Genomic DNA, 26897 nt, shown 5'->3' on the forward strand with positions numbered 1-26897 from the left:
TTGCATATTCAAAATACTAACAAGCTTTTCCACAATCTAGAGTTCACCATCCTTGTTGATTAGTCAAACTTTAAACAGCCATCTCTCTCAAATATGAAAAGCATCAAGATCAACACAGGCAGGACCACTTATTTATTTTTGAGAAATCAAGTGAAGATTGTACAAAAGACAATCTCCTTTTCCACTGTGATGAACTTTGAAGCAGTCTGTGCTTTTGTGTTTTCTGGGATTTATGCATCCTATATGTTTCTAGTCTTACACAGAATTAAGGACGTACTGTTTTTGGTAGGCCAGAAAGAGGCAAAGATCACTTTACGCAGGTAGAGTGCTGGATGCCTCTTTCAGTGTCTCAGCACATTTACCAGAGCAGTGAACAACTGAAGAGGAAAGCTTGCATGGCGGCTTTTCGCCCGGTACTGATAGTGAACAATACTTCTCTTACATAATGGGGGTTCATTTGATTGATTTCCCAATTCGTGGTTGATAAATCACTACCATTAGCATGGAATTATATTGCAATTGAGAGTTTTTCACCAATCTTTTCTTCATTTACTTTTGCAGTCCTGAAAGACGTCAAAAGAGCAGCGCATTAGATCACAAAAAAGAGATCTCTTCCATTATGCAAGGATATCATGAAGTTACAGCTTTGAGTCTTTTCCACAAACATTTCTACATAAGCAGTCCTGATAAATGCTACTTCTCCCATATTCTTTTTCTTTGAATGGCCCCAGACTGGTTCCCAAAACATTTTCACTTAGCAATTAATAGTTCTCCAGTGGCACTTGGGGGTCATTATAGCAGTTATATCCTCAACTCTGATCCTCGTGCGGACACCCCAACGTGGAATCGTGCAAGACTCACTTTTCATCCTAAAAGTAATTTTGATTTACACTTTACGGATGCTTTTAAGTAGTTGTATCTTTTGTTTTACAAGCAGTGAACCTTGAAAATTCCTCTCAGCATATTGGACACTTCTTCATTTAACTTCGTATAACCACCAAAGGTTTCTGGTTTCAAGCTTTACCTGTCCTTTCGGAAATCTGATGTCCATCCACACTACAAATACATCTGGCGCCTTAGTCTGGGCTGCAGCTAATTTGACAAATACTACTATATTGACTAAGACTATCTGAGAAAGAAGGGATCAAGGTCTTTGTGGCCAAGGCTTGTTCCCTATCTTTTTCTCCATCACAAGGCAAATTACCAAGGAACTGGAGCATTCTGAAGAGACATTTTCGTGCCACAAAAGTACAGGAAAAGACACAAGAATTGGTGGCATTGTTCCTTCAAATCCGTGCCAGATCAACTAAAACTATCTTTACTCTCGTTTTTCCAAGTGCCTCGCAAATTGTGGCTTTTGAGCAGGTATACTGGATGTCCTAAAATATGAGTACTTGCAGAGTATGTGACTTAAGCAGGCCAGAGGCAACTTGTGAGTGGATCTAATACGAGGAATGTGTGGCTTTTGGCTGTGAAAGAATAGTGTCAAGGTTCTCTCACATGAGATGCTGGATGACATAGTAGTTGTCCATCAACCCTCTCTTGTACAGATGTTTTATGCCACCCGATGTATTACCTCTTTATTCGCTTCTCACCATTTGCTTTAGGTGGCTGATTTGATTTTGGTATTTATTCTAAGTCCCTAGGACTGTGCTTTTTCCTCAAGTTCTTTTTTAATCTGATAGTACAGCTACCACATTATCTCCACCTCATTTATCGATAGCAGGCTTGAGACTTTATCGGCTGCATCCCAGAAGAGTTTTGACTTATTACATTTCTAGAAATGGTAAGCATAAAGTGGGTGGCAACTATTTGCGGTTGATGTCTCTTGTAAGGAATTGACACTGCAAAAGGCAAACCATATCAAGCTAGATTGGGTTTATATTGGATTTGTTATGTTTTAGAAGAAAAGATATCCACCAATGAAAGTAGAGCTAGCATAACAGAAGGCGTAGAGTGTCCATTAGCGAGTTTCATACTAATGTTCAGATCAAAGAGACTGTCGGGCAAGAATGCGGGATTTCGCAGCACACTTCTGGCAAGAAGTTTTCCTTGATTTTGATGCCAGTGTAAAAAATCTGTTTCTTCCACGATCTGACAAGCCCTCCAGCAGAACACATACATGTTCTTTCCATTGCTTCCAAGGAGCCACCTTCAAATTAATTCTACATATTGCTTGGGGACTAGTTTACTGTTGATGAAAGACACCCATGAGAGAACAAAATCACTTTTAGATGATAATGATAATTCTAGTGGATGTTTTTCCCCTCTTCAAATTCTTCACCATGTCTTGACAGTGCCCTTTAAATATTCTTAGTCCTTCGATGGCAGGAAGTGTCTGAGGAATGAACAGAAAAGTGGTGGCAGCCCCAAACATATCCGCTGGTGACATCACTTCAGGGTGACATCCCATGTTACAGGAGGGTTGCTTATACAGGTTTCATACTGCTAGATTCCATTGGCGAAAATCTTCCGATGTCGGGCATTGAGACTGAGGATCTTATGTTATTTTGGAAGCTCCAGTGAACATACAGTACACTTCCAAATCATTGTTGAAGATAAGTAACCACTGTTTGTATTTTTGTATTAGTGCCTCACCCAGTCCGTGAATGCACTGATTCTGCTTGCTAGTTTTCTTTTTGTGTTTGCAACAAACTCGCTACATTTGTTGTTTTCTGTTGCAACTAACCAATGAATTGACCATGCCACTTGTTTGCCATCACACCAGATGGGGTACAGACTGCATACTAAAACCTCATAAAACATTTGCATGGATATGTATGAACATGAATTGTTTGATGGCATGCTGCCTCATTGACTAGCACAAACTCCTGTCTAAACTTGCATGAACTTAACGTTGCATGTAAACTCTAGATGTGTCTACTTTGTGTGATGTGCTGTGTGTCTTAACCTTTGCAGAGCATGCCTCCATCCCAGGTACAAAACGCTGGCTCCCCTGGAAGTATTGCCAGCAACATGCAAATAGAAAACAATAGCATACATGAGGAGAAGATTGTAAGTTTCGTACCAGTTTTTGTCATTCTTCCTGGTGGTGGGTTTAAGCCATTTTGCCGATAGTTATGCAGCAGCTGTAAAAACCGCCATAACATTGAAACCTGGTTGTCTGCTTTTATTTTTAGACCTTTTTTTATTTTATTGTGCTTTGGTAGTGATTTACCAATCTTTGTATACGATTTTCAAGATACGAAATGTTTCCAATCGTTAATAGGAATAGAGAAAGGGTAAGATGCATTGCCCCATTAAAATTTTTTCGAAATTGGTAATCCACCAACTACCTTCACAAGTGGATTATGTTATGGTACTGGGTCCTATAAAGTTTGACTTTTTTAATTTTGAAGATAAATTGTTATTTGGAAATATTTTTTGTACTTTTTGAATGGGAAAGTATGCTCTTGTGATGAAGAATAGCACAATAGTGGGAGGTGCAAGTGCAGCATAGTGCCAGAGAGGTAAGCAGAAGTACAGTGTGGGTTATCAAGCTAGTCGTTTAAATAAAATTTGAAACTTTTTAGTCAACATCTCTACAAAGATGAAAAATCGTCAAAATGTAAGTACTTGGACAGAAGTGTTCATGACATGATTAAACAAAAATGTAGCTTAGCACATAGGAAGCAGGTCCCCAAAAGGCCCTTTAAGATCTCAAGGGCCAAAAATATCACCAGCCAACGTACCTAACATGTTCAGGGAATATTGAATCAGAGTAGGCCGTGTCTGTTACTCTTATTCTTTGTCCCTTATGTCTGCCTACCATCTCCCCTCCAGTTTGTCCTGTTTCCTCTGAATCTATCAATTGAAGGCGCCATGCCAGTATGCTAATGAGTAAGTTTATTTGCTTAAGGGATATCTTGAAATGCCAGCATTTCTAAGGCAAGGATGCTTTTTTTTATTTTCATTTTAAAAACCTTGGCTCCCACCCTGAGAGCTACAAGATACACCCTGATTTTCTAGGTAATGAAGGAAGGATTTAATGGAGTAACCTTTTCATAGCGGGCAAGATACTTGCATTAATGACTTTGCAGTTTGCTGTGCGAATACGTCCGTTTTCGTAAAGTGAAGCATTACCACCGCAGTTGATTAAATATCATCAAAGTTTGGTTAATCCCTTGTATGGCCCTAGAAAAATCATTCTTGGGCAAGACTTGTGTTCATCACTTTTGCTGTTGTAGTATATGTATATTACCATTTATTACCTCTTACTTATCATGCTCTTCATGTTTTTAGAGTTCCTCACCTGTCTCCACAAGCACACAGCTTTATCTTAGTCAAATACTTTTTTTTAAGCTGTACCTGGGAGGATGAGGAAAGGTGGAGCTGCTCTTCTGTTATGCCCTATCTCCTTTTACGACATCTGCTTATAAAGAACGTCTGCTGTTTTATCAAAGTGACTTGAAACCAGTGATTTGTTTTGTCTCTTAAATTCCTCTCTATCAAGGGAATGAGCAGGTCCTGCCCCTGCAGAGACTTGTTGCTGCCAATCAAGGTCGTCTCTTTTGGCAGCTCTGTGTATCACAGTAAATTGCTCTGTGCTGGGTGCTGATGAGGCCACCCGCTGAGCTCCTTCAGTACCCCACCAACCTACATGCACCTGAACAGTCTTATTTGCAGGCATGTTGTGTTGATGAAAGATCTGCTGCATGACTACTTGGGAGAGTGGTGGGAGCAGTGCACAGTAACAGTATATGTTAGATGCAACAGAAGGACAAGGTGTTCCATAAGCTGCTCTCTGCGGTAATTTACATGCCTAATTATAAGCCTATGCAAAAGTAAGGCAAGGAAAAGGGTTGGAAGAGGGAGATCCATGGGTTCTAACCACAAGTGCCATCAATGTTAGAATTCAAGTGAAAGTTTTGTAGTATTTTATCGTGGGTTTTTGATTTACTTGAGATGCAATATATGAATATAAGTTAATATTATACATGCTTGCCTTTGTCGTTATTCATCAATATTGTATCGTAGACGGCATCTGTGCCTCTTCACTTATATGGCCCTTGCCCCATTTTACTTACTATCTGATAGTAGTATAACTTCTCAAGATGTAGCCTCATGTCCCTGGGTAAGCGAAGATGAGGAGAATGCTCACATTTCTAGGTATAAATGTGTATAAAGCTCCTGATTTAGTCACTCAGGAGAACTTTTCGATTCTAGGGACTGTATGCCAGTAAGCAGAGTACCCCATCCATGAACTATAGGTTTCAACACTACTCTTGAGTGTGCTCACAGCCGTCATTTAGGGAGTGGTACGAGTGGATTATAAGTTTCTATCAGATCATCAAAAAATGAAATTCTGGGGTTTTATTATCTATTTACATTTGTAATTCTTACATGTGATAATATTTTACTCATTTTTATCATAATATTCTTGCTTCTTTTATGATCTAGGTTAGTGTCAAAGAAATGCTTCTAAAGTGTATAATTTCGACTCTCCTTAACATCTCAAAACAAAACACTGAATACCACATTCCTCTACAAAGTCTGTGGCAGATTTAAGATAGTCTTCATGTTGGTCCATCTTTGTGAACTACTCCAACATTAGGACTAGTGAGACTCCATTTGGTTTTTCCAGTTCCGCAAATCCACAGGCTAGCAATGCGTTTTAAAAAGCATAGGGAAATCTCCCCAATTGGTGAGGGGAATTGGCCTGCATCCATGTAGGTGGTGGTGATCTACATACAAGAGAATCTGAACTCATCTGAGTTGTTCACCCACTTCCTCCACTGTAAACCCTGGTGTTTAGGATGTTTAGCCTTTACAAGATAGCACCTCATTATGGTCTTCAATGTGCCCTAATGCTTTGAGAGTTAAAGGAATATGTGAAGAAGGTGGTTTCCAAGTGTAGGCCTCACCTGAAATAGACTCAGTTCTGCCTTGTCCTGGCTCACCATGGTCACTTATAAGAATGCCCCCTCAAGCAACCAAGTAGGCAAGGCAGTTTTTTGGGTGCATGTGACCTCCACCTTCTCTTTCCGAGTTGTAGCTCATACACTTTGGATTAGACATGGTGGTTAATACATTGAAAAGCAACAGCCATTCCTTCAGCCTCAAATGTGATGTTCATTTGAGACCTGGAACAGGAGGCCTCCTAAAATGCAGTGTCTTCAGCTGCCACTCATGGACCAGAAAGTGCCTGGATATGTTTGAGCACAACAGACTGTCCAAGACCCCCTGTACCATTTAATGTGATGGTCTGCATGCACCCTGCCCCTAGCCCCAGATTTCTAGTTTTAATGTTCTCCCATCTTCATGTTCCCCTCCTTTGGGATGAAGGATGCCTACTCCATTAATTTCAGGCCTAAGTGGAAATACATTAAATAACATGGTGCTGAATGTGATATGCATTGATTATGCTACAGAATTCTCTCCTTCCCCTGTATTCTGTTTCCTGATCACAGAACAAAGAACCCTGTGAGACCCAGGCCTGCAGTTCCACACATGGATGCTGCTGGCAAAATGATTTCCTGTTCTATTCAGCAGATTGGGGAGGACAGTAGTCTCTCTCCATCCCTTCCTAGTCAGGAATCCTGCTGGGGAGTTCAGACCCATCAACGATCTGAAACTGCTCAACAAATACATAAAATCCATTCTCTCCACAGGGGGACCTTCAGGTAATTAATACAGTCATTTCTCCCACAGAATACATGGCTTAGATGTATGCTGAAGGCACCTACTTCTATGTTACGAAAAAGTACTTCCTTTTGAGAATGGCTCTGTAGACGGGTCCTGGAGGACCCGACACACTCACCTCGAGTCCGCCATCTTTCGGCCGAATCCACGGAAACGACGCAGCGTTCCCCTGGCAAAGGGGAAACGCCACGTCGTCACAGCATCGAGGACTTCCGGTTTCGCAGACTAAAAAGGGAGACAGATCCGGAGAGGGGGCGCGTCGGAGCCCAAGGAGGAGAAGAGTGGAGAGCGACACGAGTGCGTAGCGGAGAGGAGGCGAGCGGAAGGGAAATCCCGGCCGGGGAGAAGAGGACGAACCGGTTAACCACCCCGACGAAGAACCAGGAAGAGACGCCCAGAGGAACCACCGAAGCGCGAGAGCGGGAAAAGGAAGAGACACCGGAGAAACGAGAAAGCCGCAACGACCCAGGAGGGTCGTGGCTTCCCAAGGTACGGTCCCTCCTAGGGACGGGAGGGTCACGGGGAAGGTCGGTTACGGGGAAAGGCACCGGGGAAGTGGGAGGAAGGACGGGGAGGGTGAACGAGAGACAAGGGAAGGGGCAAGAAGGGAAATAGGCACAGTGTGGACCCCCGCAACCCTAAACCCCACCCTGATCACCCCTTCACGAACTTGCCCGCATGTTGCCTTAAACCCTCACGAGCACCGTACCCCACCCACTATCCCAGAACTACTTACCGATTCTTTATTTTGTTTCTTTCATTTCGGTCGGGGTCCGGGAGAGACGTCCATCCTACACAGACCGAAGGCGACCGCGAAAACGAGGAAAACCCTAGAAGAAAAGAAAGAAGTCAAGAGAAACAGAAACCCAGAGACTTAGACCCTTAACCCTACCGTTAAAAGAAATAGGCTGTGACTAAACAGAAAATAAAAACTTAAATTAAGCCACTATTTTGACTCTCTTTGATCCGCTCGTAACGCAGCCCACCACAGTGGTGTCAGAAGTGGGATTACCCCTTCTCAGGTGGGCTTACGAGCGTTTCATCATGAGCGAAGCCCCTTCCCTGGAGGACATAAATAAACAACTCGCAGAAGGGCAGAGACATCTGTAGTTGGTGTGGGAAGCACACCAACGCGAAGCCAAGGAAGACCGGGAGGCCTTGCAATACGCGTTAAAAAGTCAGGCTACAATACTAGCCAATAATCAACTAGTACATGAGACTGCAATTCAAAAGCTAACCAATACAATCGCGGCTAGTAAGGTACACCCAAATGTTCCCAGTTCGGTCCTCCAAAAATACCAGGAAGGGGAAGACCCAGATTAATTTTTTACGAATTTTGAGAGGGTAGCCTCATCTGCTCAATGGCCAGAGGAACGCTGGGGTCAGTACGTGGCCCCCTTGCTTACGGGACTCCTGCAGGCTGCCTACCAATCAGCCAATCCTGATGGTACGACCTCCTATCAAGAGATAAAAAAAAGTATCCTGGGGCGGGTTGGACATGATACGGAATATTATCGTTTACGATTTAGAAAAATAAAATGGAGCGCGAACGAGGACCCTCGCTCCTTCTATTTTAGGGTGAAAGACCTAGCTCAAAAATGGTTGGGTCCCATAGGGACAACTCGGGAGGATGTCATTAAGACAATTACTTTAGAACAGTATTTGGATTCCCTACCCCTTAACACCAAGAACTGGATCCGACAACACCCAAACATGAACACTGAGGTTGCTATTGACTTGGCTTGTGCTTTCCATCGCTCCACAGAAAGTAAACCCGTCACCCCGAGACCTTTCCAAAAAAACCCCATCCCTCCACTAAAACCAACTCCCAGGTATTTTCCAGAGGAAACGCAGTTCCCTATACCCGCAGAACATCACCCTATGCAGTCCCCACAGTGTTTCCACTGTGGTGAGTGGGGCCACATTGCCAGAATATGTCCCAGGAAATCCGAAGGACCGGAGCCTATGGAAATTGGGGTCACATGACGTAGAGTATTGTGTACAGGGAAGGGGAATGAGAAATTTAGATACCTGGTCACCATAAATGGACAGGTCATTTCAGCTCTAATCGATTCAGGATGTGGACAATCCGTAATCAGGAAGGATATAATCCCTCTGGGTACTTCGGTCACCAACCGCTGGGTATCCATATGTTGTATACATGGAGACAAGGGAACTTATCCCCTCACCACGGTTAAAATAGAATGGGGCCCCTTTCGGGATATGCTGTCGATAGGGGTTATGGAGCAACTAATCGAGGACTGTATTATCGGGACTGATTATAGCCGGTTCTACGACCTATTAGATCAAGTTCGTAAGCCTGCTGGGACTCCCGAGTGGTGGACCGAAGCCCCTTTTTCCCATGTCCCTATAGAAGTACCTCCATACCGAAAGAAACTTACGCGAAAGGAAAAAAGACGGGAAAAAAGACAATATCAGGAAACCCGGAAGGCGAAGGAGGTTCCTACATTAGTAGCAGAGATTAGTAGCCGACCCATCTCTTTCCAAACGAGCCAGAGAGAAGATCCTACCCTTTCCCATGCTTGGAACTCGGCCAGAACAGAGATTACTAATGAGGTGGGTCCTTATTTTCTTATCAAGAAACACCTCCTATACCGGATAACTACGACGGGTAAAGGGGATATCAAACAACAGTTAGTTGTTCCAGGACCATTTAGAGCTCACGTACTGTTTTTAGCCCACAATCAACCTGGGGGTGGTCACTTTGGTCGGGAGAAAACAGAAGAATACCTGATGCGAAAATTCTATTGGCCAGAAATATATGCTCAGATACGCAGATATTGTTCCCAATGTCCTAGATGCCAATTAACTGAACCAGGGATGCCCCGGAAAGCACCGTTATACCCCTTACCCATTATTGATATCCCCTTCAAACGGGTCGGCATGGACCTGGTGGGACCCCTCCTTCCCTCTTCTAAAGGTCATACCTACATATTAGTCATAGTTGACTATGCGACTAGATACCCAGAGGCCATACCCCTCGCCAGTATGACCACCAAAACCATAGCCCAAGCCATGATAACCGTATTTTCCCGCATAGGTTTTCCCCAGGAAATATTGACGGATCAAGGCACCCCCTTTATGTCGAGACTCATGAAGCAAATATGTCAGTTATTAGGGATTACCCAGCTACGCACCTCAGTCTATCACCCACAGACAGATGGACTGGTAGAACGGTATAATCGCACATTAAAGACACTGTTAAGGAAAACTGTAGATGAATCCGGTCGCAACTGGGATCAGAAGCTTCCCTTGGTTCTATATGCTATACGGACCCACGAACAGTCCTCTACGGGACATAGCCCCTTTGAATTGGTTTTTGGAAGGCAACCTCGCAGCCTTCTGGATATGGCTGCAGACACCTGGGAGGGAGAACAGGAAGAAGGGAAACCCCCGATGGATTATGTCCATCAGCTCAGAGGGCAGTTACAAACCCTCTGGGAAGACGTTCATAGCCACCTAATCATGGCTCAAAAACAGCAAAAGGTCTACTATGATAAGGGAAGCAAAATTCGTTCCTTCCTCCCTAATGAACAGGTCCTTATTATGCGACCTACATCTGACCATAAGTTGATCGCCAAATGGCAAGGACCCTATAGGGTTATTAAATCAGTCTCCCCGGTCACTTATCTATTAGAGATAAGCACCCACCCCAGAAAAACACAAATTTACCACATAAATCTGTTAAAACAATGGAAATCGACAGAAGAGACTACCGACCAGACGGATATTGGGTGTTCGGTCTCTTATGCCCAAGAACGAGAACTGGAGTTATGCCCTATGAGAGAAACCCCTCCTGAAGAAAAACCCAATATTAACAGAAAGCTAACTGATGCTAAAAAAAACCAACTAGATACCCTAATCGAGCAACATCCCCAATTTTTCTCCAAAACACCGGGAAAAACTACATTAACCTACCATCACATTAACACACCTCTAGGACAAGTAGTGCGTCTTCATCCATATCGCATCCCCGAAGCCCGAAAGCCTGTCATTGAAGCCGAAATCGAAGCAATGTTAGCCTTAGGGGTCATTGAACCCTCTAATAGTCCTTGGAATTCCCCTGTAGTGTTGGTTCCTAAACCGGACGGATCGATAAGATTTTGCATTGATTTTCGCAAACTGAATGAGATTTCCCTTTTTGACACATACCCCATTCCAAGGGTGGATGACATCTTAGAAAAGTTAGGCAAGGCTCGTTATTTGTCCACCCTGGACTTAACCAAGGGGTATTGGCAGATTCCCCTCTATTCCGAAGCTAAGGAAAAGACGGCCTTTTCAACCCCTTCCGGTCTTTACCAATTTACGGTTTTACCTTTTGGTCTTCACGGCGCTCCCGTGACCTTCCAGCGTCTGATGGATCAAATCTTAAAACCATTCCAAACTTTCTCAGCTGCCTACCTCGATGACATAGTCATTTTTAGCGAAACCTGGCAAGAACACTTAGTCCATCTGGATACAATCTTTTCCACCTTAACGGAAGCCGGGTTAACTGCCAACCCTAAGAAGTGTTTACTGGGAAACACTGAAATTTCCTATTTGGGGTATGTCATAGGAAATGGCACCCTACAACCCCAACAAAACAAAGTTGAGGCTATATTACGAACGGCTGAACCTAAAACAAAGAAAGATCTACGGTCGTTCCTAGGTTTAGTAGGATACTACCGCCGGTTTATCCCCAATTATTCCACCATAGCTGCCCCTCTGACTGACCTCCTGACCAAACAAAACCCCACCAGACTGGCCCCATTCACCGATTTCCAACAACGTAGCTTTGAACGCTTGAAACGGTCTCTTGTCACAGACCCAATACTAAAATGCCCGGATTTCTTAAACACTTTCCACCTATATACGGATGCATCGGACTTAGGCCTGGGAGCCGTACTCACTCAGCCCGATGAGGAGGGGTTTGACCACCCAGTGGTTTTTCTAAGTAGGAAATTATTTCCGCCTGAGACCCATTACCCCACGATTGAAAAAGAATGTCTCGCCATTAAATGGGCCATAGACTCCTTGCAATATTATCTCTTAGGGAGGTCCTTCGTTTTATTCACTGACCATGCCCCTCTCACCTGGCTTGCTGCTCACAAAGACTCCAACTTCAGAATCTTGAGATGGTTCTTAGAAATGCAACCCTTTACATTCCAGGTTCGCCATATCCCTGGTTCCCTACAAAGCCCCGCCGACTACCTCTCCCGGTTCCCTCCGTCATCGGATCTCGAACAGCCCCGATCTAGGGTAGGGGATTGTAGACGGGTCCCGGAGGACCCGACACACTCACCTCGAGTCCGCCATCTTTCGGCCGAATCCACGGAAACGACGCAGCGTTCCCCTGGCAACGGGGAAACGCCACGTCGTCACAGCATCGAGGACTTCCGGTTTCGCAGACTAAAAAGGGAGACAGATCCGGAGAGGGGGCGCGTCGGAGCCCAAGGAGGAGAAGAGTGGAGAGCGAAACGAGTGCGTAGCGGAGAGGAGGCGAGCGGAAGGGAAATCCCGGCCGGGGAGAAGAGGACGAACCGGTTAACCACCCCGACGAAGAACCAGGAAGAGACGCCCAGAGGAACCACCGAAGCGCGAGAGCGGGAAAAGGAAGAGACACCGGAGAAACGAGAAAGCCGCCACGACCCAGGAGGGTCGGGGCTTCACAAGGTACGGTCCCTCCTAGGGATGGGAGGGTCACGGGGAAGGTCGGTTACGGGGAAAGGCACCGGGGAAGTGGGAGGAAGGACGGGGAGGGTGAACGAGAGACAAGGGAAGGGGCAAGAAGGGAAATAGGCACAGTGTGGACCCCCGCAACCCTAAACCCCACCCTGATCACCCCTTCACGAACTTGCCCGCATGTTGCCTTAAACCCTCACGAGCACCGTACCCCACCCACTATCCCAGAAGTACTTACCGATTCTTTATTTTGTTTCTTTCATTTCGGTCGGGGTCCGGGAGAGACGTCCATCCTACACAGACCGAAGGCGACCGCGAAAACGAGGAAAACCCTAGAAGAAAAGAAAGAAGTCAAGAGAAACAGAAACCCAGAGACTTAGACCCTTAACCCTACCGTTAAAAGAAATAGGCTGTGACTAAACAGAAAATAAAAACTTAAATTAAGCCACTCTTTTGACTCTCTTTGATCCGCTCGTAACGCAGCCCACCACAGGCTCATGCCTGGGGATTCTGTATCATCTTCACATTAGCGATTGAACTTTACTTGCAGGTTCTTCTGCTCAGATTTGCTCATTTCTCCAGGTTATGGTTGGTTGCTGAACCTGGACAAGTTTTGTTACTAATTCATGTTATTTGTAAGGTCAACATGCTAACAGCCACAGCCTTTCTGACCTCACTCTCTTTCAGCTCTTATATTGTGTGTTTGTCTCTGTTGCCCTTAACAATAGCTTGTAGGATGTGGCTTCCCACTGGATCTAGGTTCAAAAGGCAGTGTTATTCTTTTAGCTTCTGGTGTTTTGAAAGTCACTTTGATTTCACACATGCCTCTGTATTATGTGGCTTTTCTAAAGTAGTTTTTCTTGTGCCATTAATGTGGAGCACCTGCTGGGAGAATGTGCAACTTTGTTGTTCATAAATCTGTGTCTCTGATTCATCCCATAGGAATAGCCTTTGGATGTCTTGCTTTCCTTTCTTCCTAAGATTTGTTTGAATTTCCGTTTACATCATGTGTGTGTGTGTGTACCCTCTTCAACCCTATATGTACCGCATGCCTTTGGGTGAATCTTGTATTCTTTGAATGAAGTAGTACAGATATATACCAGTCTTAAGGAGGAATCACTTAAATTTTGGTTGTGCTGAAATGGGTAAGATGACAATCTCTATCACTTAAATACACTGGGGCAGAGTGAAATCAGTGTCGGTTATTTTCCCTGTTTATATATATGGAGCACTAGAGAGACTTTTGAAACGCATATCTAAATTTTGTGTGTGTGTGTATAAATAGAGGTATGCTTCTTCCCACAAACTCCTCATCCTATAAATATCCACAGGTGTCAATTCAATCCTGAAACTTTTCCCCCCAGCAGTAAGTCTCCAACTTCACCAATTGTGGATGTGCATCTTAAACTATGACTCCATGCCCCAAAATATGATGTCATTGGGATATGTAAGGAGCCAACCAGAGTGCTGGCATCATTTTATGTTTTTCCACATCTCATTGACCTGAGTCTGGAGCTCTTCTTGGTTGTTCATCCTGAAATTCCACAGCTTTTTTACAATGACTAGTTCAGATGTTTTTTCCGAAGTTTTCAGAATTTAGTTCCTGTTGCTATGCTATAAGAAGCTTTCCCTTTTGGACCTGCATGACACCTTAATGTGATGCCTAGGATCCTGACCCCTCAGTCTGCAACTCTTATTCCTTGATGTACCAAAAGTCCATCAAGGAGCAAGAGGCCAAGTTTTGATGGATATTTCTAAACCCGGGTTCCTCACCTGTAGAATATTCCCCAGATGCCAGACTAGATCTGTAAATTTGCAAACCAAGGCTCACGCACCCTGCTAGGTGACACAGTGTGGCTCTCCGTTTACTTTGTTCTTCCCCAGAAATAATGGAGTGGATCTGCATATAAGCGCTCTCCCTGCACAAGGACGTTAGTTTCTTTATTTCTACAACTCCACTCGTTTTTTTGGTTGACATATTCCTTTCAAAGCTGTTTTCTGTTGAGAAAGAGATCAAAAAACCCCTGAGGATTGCAGGGTTCAGACTGTGCTGTGACTGTTGAAAACATGCCAGTGACTGATCTGCACAAAGTGTGTCTCTTGTGTTTGGGCTCAGGACACAACTCTAAGTTGTTAGAAATGTGTTGTCGAGTTGGCAGTTGTTTGCACTCTGTCCAAGTAGGGATCCTCACTCAAGTCAGGATAAGAGAGTCACACTGCTAAGATAACCCTTGCTCACCCCCTTGGTAGCTTGGCTCAAGCAGTCAGGCCTATCTCAGAGGCAATGTGTAAAGTATTTGTACACACACAGTAACACAGTGAAAACACCACAAAAGTACTCCGCACCAGTTTAGAAAAATAACCAGTGTTTATTTGAGTAAAACAAGACACACCCTTCCTGTGTCCATTCTCTTTGGGGAGGGGGTGCACAAACCTAACCCTATTAGTCCCTGTCCTCCAAACTAAGATGGAGGATTCTGCAGGGAGTGGGTCACCTCAGCTCTGGACACCTTAGGGGTGGTCCTAGCTGGGGTGGTCACTTCTTCCTGTTTTCCCTAATTTTCCCGCCGGACTTTCTGCCAAAAGAGGGGCTTTGTCCGGGGGCTGGCAACTCCACTAGCTGGAGTGCCCTGGGGCACTGTAAGCCGAGGGTTGAGCCTTTGAGGCTAACCGCCAGGTGTTAAAGTTCCTGCGGGGGGAGGTGTGAATTACCTCCACCCAGGACAGGCTTTGTTTGTGACCACAGAGAGCACAAAGGCTCTCATCCCATGTGATCAGAAACTTGTCCGAAAGTGGCAGGCCGGAACAGACCGGTCAGTCCTGCACTAGCAGTCTCTAAGATGCCCTCTCTGCGCATTTTTCAATAAATCCCACACTGGCATCAGCGGGGTTTATTGTGCTGAGAAGTTTGATATCAAACTTTCCAGTAATAAGTGAAGCCATTATGGTGCTGTGGAATTCGTAATGACAAACTCCCAGACTATATACTCAATATGGCTACCCTGCACTTACAATGTCTAAGAATGGACTTAGACACTGTAGGGGCATATTGCTCATGCAGCTGTGCCCTCACCTGTGGTATAGTACACCCTGCCTTAGTCCTGTAAGGCCTGCTAGAGGATGACTTAGCTATGCCACAGACAGTGGTTTGTGGGCATGGCACCCTGAGAGGGGTGTTGTGTCAACTTTGCCTTTTCCTCCCCACCAGCACACACAAACTACAGGGGCAGTATGCATGTGCTTGCTGAAGGGTCCCCCAGGGTGGCATAATACATGCTGCAGCCCTTGGGGACCTTCCCTGGCTGCAGGGCCTTCGGTATCAGGAATATCTTTTACAAGGGACTTACCTGTGTGCCATGGGTTTGCCAATTGTGAAAACAAAGGTACAGATTTTAGGAAAGAACGCTGGGGCCTGGTTAGCAGGATCCCAGCACACTTTCAAAGTTGGCACAGGAAGGACTGGCTCTTCTGGCCAAAGAAGCCATTGAGAGGGTGCTGGCATCACAAGTAGGGTTTGGTTGCTATTCCTGCTACTTTTGGGTGCTGATAAAGGATTGAGGCCTCCATCCTATCCTAGATCCACACCCCCTGCACCTCCTCCTGAAAAGTAAAGGTTCAAGATGCTCGCTTTGGCTAAGGTATGGTGTGCCCCTGAATTTGGAGACAGAATGGAAGCACTGTAGTTGCAGGACGCCTACTTCCATATCCCCGTCCCGCCTGTGCACAGGCGTTGCCTGCAGTTTACGGAAGGCCAAGAGCGTTACCAGTTTGCTGTGCTCCCCTTTGGTCTTGCCCTGCTTCCACGCCCCCTCCTCCCAAGGGGTACTCACAGAAGTGATGGGGGCGGTTGCAGCTCATCTGCCGCAGTGGGATCTGATGTTCCAGTGGGCACAGCATCAGGCGAATCCCTCTGATCTGATCCAGATATCAGAGGGAACTGAAAAAGATGTGCAGTGGTGGCTTATGGACTGTGATTGGGTCAGTGGCAGATCCCTCTTTTTTCCCCACCCAGAGGCAAATGCATAATTTCTTGATTGGAGCGGCCATCTGGGAGAGGTAGACAATCAGAGGACTCTGGTCTCTTGGAGCTGAGAGCAATTTGCCTGGGATTGAAAGCCTTTCTTCCTTTCATCAGGGGAAGGCTGTTTAAGGTGATCATAGACAATACCACCGCCATATGGTATTGCAAAAAGCAGCGCAGAGAGGGGTCGTGGACTGTGTCAAGAGGTCATGCCTCTGGAACATAAGGGCAAATTCCTGGTGGTTCAGCATCTGGCGGGCTTGCTCCCTTCAGATATTGGGGGCCACTTTGGTTAGATCTGCTTGCCACTGCAGAGCATGCACAATGTCAGCGTTTCTGCGCGCCTTAGTTTACAAGGAGGCTCTCGCTCGGAGATACATTTCATGTTGAGTGGAGCTCAGGACTCCTTTCCACCTCCTCACTGATAACACTCCTGTCCAGAGTTTTCAAGATGATCAAGAATGGTATTCTGAACTCTGTGCATGAGCATCTGTCTTGTGAACAGGTGTCCCTCCACAAAAACATTTTATGCCTGCTGATGGGACAAATTTGTGACTTGGTGTGCATCCAGATCTGTTCATTTACAGTCTCAAAAGGTCCCAATTAGAGAGCTGCACACTGCTTCCTCTGATTGCTTTGTGCTCTGCGTCAGAAGCCATGGAAAGTGTCAAGCAGGAAACAGACATTACGGCACAAGGGTGGTGCTCATATGCGGCTCCGCTTTGTCACTTATGGGGCGGTCCACAGTGAACGAGGAGCTGCATGTCACCCCCTAGCAGCAAATAGGAGCACTGCTTTGAAAACTTCCAGATCCAGTCTGTCATATGGGAAATATTCTACAGATGAGGAATCTGCGATTAGAGTATCCACCAGAAAGATTGTTACAGAAAGTAAGTAACTCTATATTTTTATCAAGAGCATGCAGGGATATGCCAGAGTGGTCCTTCTCTTCAGGTAAGGAGACACACAAGGGATGATCTCCCAAGAGACCTTCCAACTATAAAAACACCATTTAAATGGGAAATCCTCTTAGTCCTTCATTAAATATTACTGCTTCCGGCACACCTTGGAGTCTCAGTGATATTCCCCAATGCTTGTCTCTTTCTCATCATCAGAGCCAATTTTGACATTGAGAAGATAAAGCCAAAATTTCCCACTCAATTGGCTGACACCGAGCAGGTCATTGACTTCCAGACTACGATACTGAATATCTTCAGGTTGTCTATATTACTCTTAGGGCCACTCTTGCTTGGCAATTCTTGCTGCTCCAGGCATCCAGAGGCACCCTAGTTCCCTCCAGTGTGGCGAGTCTCATGCACTTATCACTCATTGAAGCAGTCACCGATGTTGCTCACTGTGCTGATCTCAGCCTGTGTTGACTTTCGCAGTCAGTGGATATTATCAGAATGGCAAAAGTAAAAGGTCCTTCCTTGCTTCAATTACGAATCTATGGCAGAGCACCACCCTGGTGCTAAAAGATTCACTAAGATGGAGTCACTTTTTCGATCCAATTTGGATTCTTTTTTCCATGTCAAATAAAGGCTATAGCTGTAGAGAAGGTAATGACTTAGGGGTTTACCAGCTTTTTTACTCTTACACTATAGATATCTGCCTACACTTGGACTTATAAAGGCAAGTGGCTTCAACCCCTCTCTGGGTCTTCTTCAGAGGAAGCCTGTTTATCCAATCTCGTGGTATGAAAAGCAGCTGAAGCTTTGGAACTGAACTTGCCTGCAGGGTGAAATATGGCATTCTTGCAACCCTCTTCTGCAGGCTTAGATTCTCTGTCTCCATTTACTAAGTCAGTCCTGAAGCCCTTGTTGATTTGCTAGGCAAAACCTTTCCAGTCCACTGGCAAAGTACACAATGCCACAGACCTGCGCCTTGTGACTCAAAGTTTCTGTCAACACATCCTTCTCTGCAGTGCCTCTTATGCAAAGTCAGACACAAACACTTTTACTATGGCCATTGCAGCCCAATAGTTTAGAAGTATGCATTCTATGAAGCAAAACATTTTTGCCTCTCAGCCTTTTTCTTCATACTGTGAATGCCATATACCCAGTCAACAAATATATCCATATCCAGCTAGCAAAAATGACTATCCTCGGTGTGTCTGACTACATGAAAAAACAATTTTCTGTTATTGTCAACAATAGTTTGGATGTAGCCAAACAAACATCAAAGTGCAGCCAGGATTCTTCTGACACTGTGGCTCGATCCATGGCCATGGATGTCACCCTTGCCAACATATTTGAAGGGATTCCAGTGGTTTGTAGGGAGATGTCCAAGCAATCCTTATGGGAATGCCTTTTTGATATTGAGTAGTTGTTCGTAGAGAAGGCCAACTTTTCCCTGGAATTCTTCAAAAACAGCCAAGCCATGGCATGTTTGCTTGACCTTTCCTTCTCAGTGAATCAGTGCTACCAGCAGTGATGAAAATTGGGAGATTGCTCCAGGACACTAAAGTCCCAACAGTGGCAACCTTCACAGCTGGTCCTAACACCCAAAAAATGTATTGCTCCTTTTTGGGTGGGGTTCGATCTAATTGATGCCATCAGCCACCACAGCAGCAGCTCCTGTTCCTGCAGTTACTATTCCTGCCATCTAAGGCTGGCTCCGCTGTCTCAAAACCTCTTTGACACCAGGACCACCTCCAACCCCATACCACCCGCATCCACGGGGCAGAGGGGTATAGGGGATAAGGGTCTCATATCTCCATCAGATAAGAGGCAATCACAGCAGATTGCTGGATAATCCCGGAAATCTGCAATTGCTACATCCTACTGTTCCTCTCCAAGGCGTGATGTAGGCTCCACACCTCAATTTTGGAGGTGGAAGTTCTTGCTCAACTAACAAAAAAAGTGCGAGATAGGCTGTGATCATGGAGGGAAGAGGCATGGGATTGTATCCCCTTTACTTCTTGATCCTCTAGAAGGATGGAGGCCTGTGACCAGTCCCGGATCTCCACTCATTGTTTCTCCAATTTAAAGATGCTGTCCCTGATCCAGGTCTTACTGGCACTCAGTGCAGAAGGTTGGCTAGTATCTCTGGATGCCCAGGGTCCAGATTTTCATCTACTGAATCCCTCGCTGTCAGTTACTACTTGCAGTTCACTGTCTCATCTCATTGCTGTCAGTTTGCAGTTCTACTGTTTCACTTGTATTCACCAAGATGATAGCCGTTCAGCAGTTTAACTGAGGAGATCAGGAATCCATGTATTACCTTCCTTGGATGGCTGGTGAAGACAAAGTCTCCTGCATTACTCACAGAATATCTTCGGCACACTATGATTGTTCTTCATGACCTGAGATTCACAGTCAACACCCATAAGTCCCAGTTTGCCACCTACAGATGGAGTAATGCTGGGCACGCCCCCGTAAAGGGCTTTCTTTGGAGGAGGATTCCAGACATATGGGTTAGGATTATGATATTTCTGGTGCAGACACTGATTCTGATTTTGCAAGTTCTATGCCTGATCTCTTCATGCATTCCATTGTCTCACATGCCAGATGGCAAATAAGAGCCCTTCAGTGTTGACTAAGAAAGCAATCGCTCCAGCATCAGAGAAGCCTTTTGTCTCGGGTGCATATTTATATCTCTTGTCCCAGATCTGCATCAGTGGATGTGCCCTTCCAATCTGTCCAAGGTCCTCCCTTCTGTCCTCTTCAGTTGCAGGCTATCATGGGTACAGGTGCCTTCTCAGTAGTTTTGGCCTTTCCTCAATTTGGGAGCAGAGTCATCTTTTCTTGGAGGACCAGGAGTGAGACCTTCATCAAGAAATGATGGGAGTAATCTTTTCCAGATTAGGGTGTACATGACTGGATCTGTTTGCCGTGGCTCAGAACAAGAAGTAGCCATAGATTTATGCAGGTCATTGGAACAAGTATGCCCATTGGTGCAAGTCAGAAGGTCTGAACCCCTTTCATTCAAGCATTTCCCTCTTTCTATGGTTTGCACTGTCTCTTGGCAGCAAGGCTTGCAGTGGCAACTGAAAGGGTTATTTGTATTTGGTATAACATTTAAAAAATATATATATTTAAAAAGAACTTACCTCTGCTCCCGCGCCGGTTTGCTCCTCTGCTCTTCCATCTCGCTGCAGGCACTGGCTCCCAGCCTGCCCTGCGGCCAATCCTGACTCTCCTCAGAGCAGCATCAGGATTGCCTGGGAGCGTACAGCCAGGGTGCTTCCAGGCAGACTGGGAGCCTGTGCAGGCTCTCTCCAGCCTGGCAACTGTATTGCTGGGCTGGAGAGACCCTTCTGCGCCCGAGACGGCTGGCCAAACATACATGTGCAGTGTGGGGAAGTGCTGAGCACTCTCCCTCATTGCTAGTCACCCCTGTGGCCCTGCCCCTTTTCCCCCAAAACTATAATAAACATAGTTTTATAGTTTTTGGGGAAAAGGTTTGCAGCTGCCGCTAAGGGTGGGGGTGGGGGTGGCGACACTCCTCTGCCCTTATGGAGGAGCTGCCCCTGGTATTACACATACTTTCCCACACCATTTGAAATCAGTAATACCGTGTGATACACTGTGCTTAGTATTTTGAGGCATGGTGACCATTTGGGCACAATCGGGAAGCAGTCCATTTGCTCAAAATTGAAAATTATACTTTGCATTGTAAACATAATGTATGTGCACAAGGAACCTCTAAAGGCAGCAATATTTAGCGTTAATTCCACTAAAAACATGCATATTTGTTGCATAAATTCCTTTCAATGGGACTAACTGAGTGACTTCAGAATCAGAGCAGTTGCATACTTTTATTTGATGAATAACAGACGGTAGGGGGGTGTTCAGTAGGTTTGTCCTGAGTTGTGCAATACATGATGGATGACTAACACTTTTCTTACTCTTTCCATAGGATTCTGAGGAGGAGGACAATGAGCTTGAAGGCATAAGCAAGAAAGCAATTGACGGACAGGGTTTCCAGAGTTTGCGGACTTACGTGCCTGAAGAGTTTGCGGACTTCAGTGTTTACAATGCTAGCCTGGAAAACAGGGACTGGTTTTCCTCCAAAGCAGACTTCATAAGCTCTCGCGTTCTGGAGAAGGAGGTATCCCGTAGCCCGACCACTAGCAGTATTACCAGTGGCTATTTTTCCCACAGTGCCTCAAATGCCACCCTGTCGGACATGCTGGTGCCCTGCAGTGATAGCAGTGAACAATTAGCCAATCAGATGAGGTCAGACTCCGACCCCGGCGATGTTTCAGGACGTTCTGTGGCACAGGACTTGAGGACATCTTTGGTTAAGGAGAGTGCGGATTTGGCAGGGTTCTGTGGAGAGGAAAATATGGTGGTGACATCACTCATAGAAAATAGTGCCTTAGAAAAAGAGATTCCAATGTCCCAGTATTCCACTCAGAGTACTCTAAAACATCCTTATAGAACTGACACATTTTGTTCTTCCGATTCCCCACCTAGGACGCACATAAGCAATCCTGTTGACTTCTCATGTCGTGAAGCCACCGTGGAGTGCGTATCAGACGTTCTAGAAGACCATGCTTTCACGGAGTTTATGGGGGTGGGTGAGGGTAAAGATTTGGAGCACTGTGGAGCACCACCCATTCATTCTACTTGTTCCTCTAACGGAGAAAAAATTAGGGACGCTGCTGAGGTGACCATTTTGTCAGATTTAACTGACGATACCTGCAAACTGGAGGAGCAGCCTTCTCCCTTCTGCTGCCGGGATCATGCAGACGCCTGTCCAGACGAAGATCTACTGGGGAAGAACCATCTGGATGCCTCGGACAGTGAGGACTGTGCTTTGGCAGAGCACGCAAATACTTTACCCAGCTGGGTGGCACCCGGAGAGCAAGTCTGTATTGGAAATCACAAAATGGGAACAGTGAGATACATCGGCCCTGTGGATTTTTCTCATGGAACATGGGTTGGAGTTGAACTTAATGGTCAGTTAGGTAAGACAAGGGTTGATTTTGTTTCCTGCTGGTGCGGCTGACATTTGTCGTTTTTCTTTTACAGCTTTCATTTAATCTTCTATGGTGTTTGCCTCTGCTTCTGCTTAATGTGGTTTATTTTGCACACCAGACAAAACTTTGCTTGTTTTCTTATAGGCAACACATTCCACCGATCCCTAATATATTTACTTCTCTGTATATTGCAGCTCTGTCACACGCAAGTGACATTAGTTTGTGAATGCTGTTGTGACCTCTGGGAGCCAAGCATTAGAAAATACCTGGGCATCCTGGTACCACTGTATTAGTATCATTTATAAAGCTCTCTACATGGACGAATCTTTCTGGTTGAGTTTGTCATCAGACCTCAGTAAATCTGCTGTAGGGCTAATCAAAGGGAGGTGATTTACAGAACTTAGATGATGAGTGTTAAGTGGCCAGAAAATGTTCTGGGTACCCCATATGCATGGGCATTGGGGGGATGTGCAGATTGGGGCGGGCAAGGGGGTGGCACTTCCCCAACTCGCGCCCTCCCCCCAAATGGATTATGGTACAGCCTGGTGTGTAGGCTCACAATACAACGTAACACTACACCCGCCGCAGTCTTATGCTGCCTGCACTAGTATGGCTGTGGCCCTTGCCAAAAACAGTCCGGGACACCGTGGACCGATTAAGTTGAAAATGACTACGTTATCCTTTTTCCTGGCTTTGAATCAGATACCAAAATTAAGCAGTTGTAATGCATGTAGTTATGCAGCAGTTGAAGCAAGAAGGCTCCTGCTGTTGCCAGTTTCCATCATTTTCCTACTCCCACCCCTTGCTGTTTTCTGTACAAATGCAAGGGCCTCCACCTCCTCTGCTGCAGATGCTCGGGGCCTTCACCACTCCGTTCCAGAATTGCAACAGTAGACCGATTTTTGTTCCGGAGATCTGCTGAAGATCTGCCAAAAAACTAGAAAGTGCCATTGAACATGGACCACCTGCCTCTACAGCTGCTTGCCTCCCCTCACTCGCCGGCTCAGTTTATGAATGCCTCCTCTGCAGTTTTGTTGTTTATTAAATGAACAACTAACTGTAATTCATGCAAAAGTCGATTCTCTTTAATGAAGTACGTGTGATTCAAAAATGTCCTTGTTAAAATGAAGTATGAAACGAATCTTCCCTTCCCCTGGAACAAACTACATCTGCATATCGGACTATGCTCGGAGTTTGGATAGTTGAAACTTTTTAAAACATGGATAGTCTAGTCGATTTGTTCAGCCTGTATCAGCCTAACGCCGCGATATTCCTCTGGGGATGATTCTTTTTGCGCTATAGTAAATGTGGTTACCGTAATATCACATAGATTTTCCACAAAGATTAGCGCTTGACTTCGTTGAAGTGCCTAGAGGGGGCTTTTCATTGCCTGTTGAATGAAACCGAGTGCAGATTGATTGACATATTGTCAATTCTGTCATTTCGCGTCAGAAGAGAAAGCTGTTACGAGAGGCAATGTACGTTTTTTTTTTTTATATATATTAATGCCCATTGCGTTCCACAGAATGTAGTAGGGTAATAATGAAGAAAGCGAATCATAATTTTGTATACTAATGTGATACATCCTCCAATAATAGTAGGTATATTATATAAGATTAGTTAAATTCATTACAAAGTCTTAAAAAATCATATAAACAGTTGAATATATAAAAATACTTTACGTTGTTGAATACATAAAATTAACTGTTTTCTAGTGCACGTCCTGCCTTTCAAATATAAAAACAGTCCCTTTAATAACAATTTTTGTCATAGCATTTGTTATTTTTTCGTATTTGGATATCCAGAGAGAAGTTGACTTTGAGTCTAAGAATTAGGCTGCCTGACGTAACTCGGTGCTCTTCCCAGCATTTAGGAAGTACTCCAGTACACCCATGCATCTTCCAATAGCATGTGTAAAAACTTTTGTTTGTAAAAGCTTTGTCTTTCAGCGCTCACTCCTGGGCAACAGCATAACAGATGCAAGATTGTCTCCCACTTTTAGTTACAGAGCCAGCAGCTTACACTGTCATTTGGTTGACTATTCCAGCCTAACCTTAAATACGCATGCAAATTATATTCAGTCTTCTTGGTTAATGTATCATATGATTCCATTAACAAATCGGTATCACTAAACTTTAAATTCAATGAGACCAGCAACTCGTGAGCAATTTCAGATTTTTATGTTGCCAATAGGATTGTTTTAGAAGGATTATCTGCTCAGATTGTAGCAATTTTCAAATCCTTGACCATGATCTTAATATTTTGTCCAGGGGTTTGAAAATAAGTTATACTCCTGAATAATCATCTTTAACACTGCCTTTAATGAACCATGCCCTCCTTTTCTAAGCTGATGACAAAATATAATGAAGGCTGCCCTACATGGAAGATACTGTGTCAATAACACAGTTTTCACACATATCCATTATCTGTAAATCCTCAGAGGAAGGTGAAAAATCGATCTATAGGTCTTACATTGTAGGAGGTCGTGGAGGGGGCTTACTGTCTTCAAAAATGTATTGACCGCAGGATAAACCTGGTAAAAGTTCGGCCTAGATTACTTTCAGCACTGCTACTGCTAGTGCAGAGGGGCTCTGCAGTCTTGCCTTGGGTCTAGACAGTGCTAACGTTAGGGTGGTACTTTCATTCTGTAGGACTGAGAAATAGTACGGTGGTGAAAGCTCATCTGTCAGCCAAACTCTTAAGTAATTATAAGATGACGCATAACTCAAGGAGGGTCTAAGAATGCTTACCTTTCATATTTTTTCAAAAAGCAATACTTTAATTTTGTACTGATAAGCGACTAATTTGTTAAATTAATTTTATATATGTAACTTGTTTAAAGCTCTTGGAAGGCCTTTTGCAGTTTGATCCAAGATTGCTTAGCCATCAGCATTCTGAAAACATATTTTTTGCTGTCCTATTCTTGATGGAAGCAACCTAGCATTATTCAGGGATGTGCCATTGTAAGCTGTCTGAAGGCTGAACAATAAGGGTGCCAGAATACACAGTCGCTTAAAGCGTTTATTTGTATTTGTTTTGATTCATATGATCAATCCTCCACCTGAACTCTGACCCAAAAATTTGTGAAGAGGGAGATTCGTTCTTACAGTAAGGCTATAGGTATACCCCAATCTGACTGCTTTTTCCATAAGATGTGCCGATCCACCCCATCAAATGCTGCTGAATGATCAATGAAACGTGCAATTAGGTAGCCCTGTGTAAATGTTCTAGTTTTTGGTCCTTAAAAGCCAGCACTACAATGTTATATTCCGTATTGCAATTAGACATTAAGCCTCTTGTGAAAAAAGGAAAAACTCGTTTTTCTCTGCCCATTCTTCCAGATCACTTAAAAGAATCCTGCTATAGGCCTTGGCATCAGTGTTGAGGACTGCAAGTCAGGCGATAGTCAGCGGGTTTAGATCTGCTTCCCTTTTTAAAAAAGGGATGTATAAAATCAGCCTCACCATGAGTTGAGCACTGAGGTCCAATGAAATTAGACCTGTAAACTGGTGTTGAACAGCATCCCGAAGCCAAATCAAACTTAACAAGCATTGGCAAAGCCAATAGGTCTTACCTATGCAAAATCTGTTTGCTTTGCCAGTGTTTTGTAGCCATGTTGCAAATGGCTAAAGGTTTAGGTAAAAAGCTTTATGACAAACTCAGTGTTGACTGCGTTATAGCTTATAGCTAGTATTATAGCTAGTTTTTTTCCCACTTGCAGTTATTCTGCACTGAAGCCAATGCTGATGTATAATCGATACTATAACGTCCCTGTAGATCTGTAGTCTGGGGGCCGCAAGCACACTTCTGACCTTTGCATGTGTCCCCCTTTAAAAACGCGCAAACATTTATTTAAAAGTTAATCGACGTGAAAGAAAGCAAGTAACTAAGGTGTCCTCCACAGTTAACGTTGGGCCACCTTCGTTTTTCAAGACATTCTGCAACAAATGTGCAAAATATAAAAAATGTCTCTTTAAAAATGTATTTTAATCACATGCAGAACTGTTTCATCTTAGTAGTACATCAGACTAAATTAGTGCGAGTAACTTTTTTTTTAGGAATAGTTTTCAGAAATGAAATTTTAAACGTTCACGCTTCCACCCACCCTGACAATGCCAAAAGTGAACTAAGAGGCAAGTCAGTTATGTGCAACACCCTTTGGATGGCCTGAGTTGCTATTCTACATGGACACCATTTTAGTAAACTCAAATGTTGGGGATGTTTTTCTACAGAGCACATCCTGAAGGTATGTATTTCAAGGTCGTATTATATGTAATAATAAAGAACAGGCATTGGCAATGCCAGTAGGTTTCGCCTGTGCAAAATCTGCTGTCTTTGTCAATGTTTTTTGTAGATGTTGCATGTGACTATAATAAAGATGTGAAGTACTGGAAAGAGTTGCTGATTTGGAGACCTGGGTTTGAATCTCGGCATCGGCTCAACTTCCTGTGATCTTGGACCATTTATGTAATCTTCTCAGAACCATAAAAAAGTGTCTTTGTGCAATATAACTGGTGCTCTTATAAAGCGCTGAAATACTTGATAGAACTTTTTAGTGCTTTTTATAAAAGCTGCCCGCACTGTGAAAAAAGGTCGTCCTTTCAAGGTGTACCAGGTGAGGGAAGA

General features: G+C 44.4%; 1 protein-coding gene across 3 annotated transcripts in view; it reads left to right on the forward strand.

The window, feature by feature from the left end:
• Positions 1 to 26897, forward strand: part of KIF13A (kinesin family member 13A) — a 733240-nt gene that overhangs the window by 674135 nt on the left and 32208 nt on the right. For all 3 annotated transcript variants that reach the window (XM_069218350.1, XM_069218331.1, XM_069218342.1), the window contains 2 exons: positions 2920 to 3015; positions 21206 to 22259. In XM_069218350.1, coding sequence (XP_069074451.1) covers positions 2920 to 3015; positions 21206 to 22259 — 1150 coding nt within the window. The remainder of the gene's footprint in view (positions 1 to 2919; positions 3016 to 21205; positions 22260 to 26897) is intronic.

The sequence above is a fragment of the Pleurodeles waltl genome, chromosome 2_1, assembly GCF_031143425.1.
Source record: "Pleurodeles waltl isolate 20211129_DDA chromosome 2_1, aPleWal1.hap1.20221129, whole genome shotgun sequence".
NCBI classification, from domain to species: Eukaryota; Metazoa; Chordata; class Amphibia; order Caudata; family Salamandridae; genus Pleurodeles; species Pleurodeles waltl.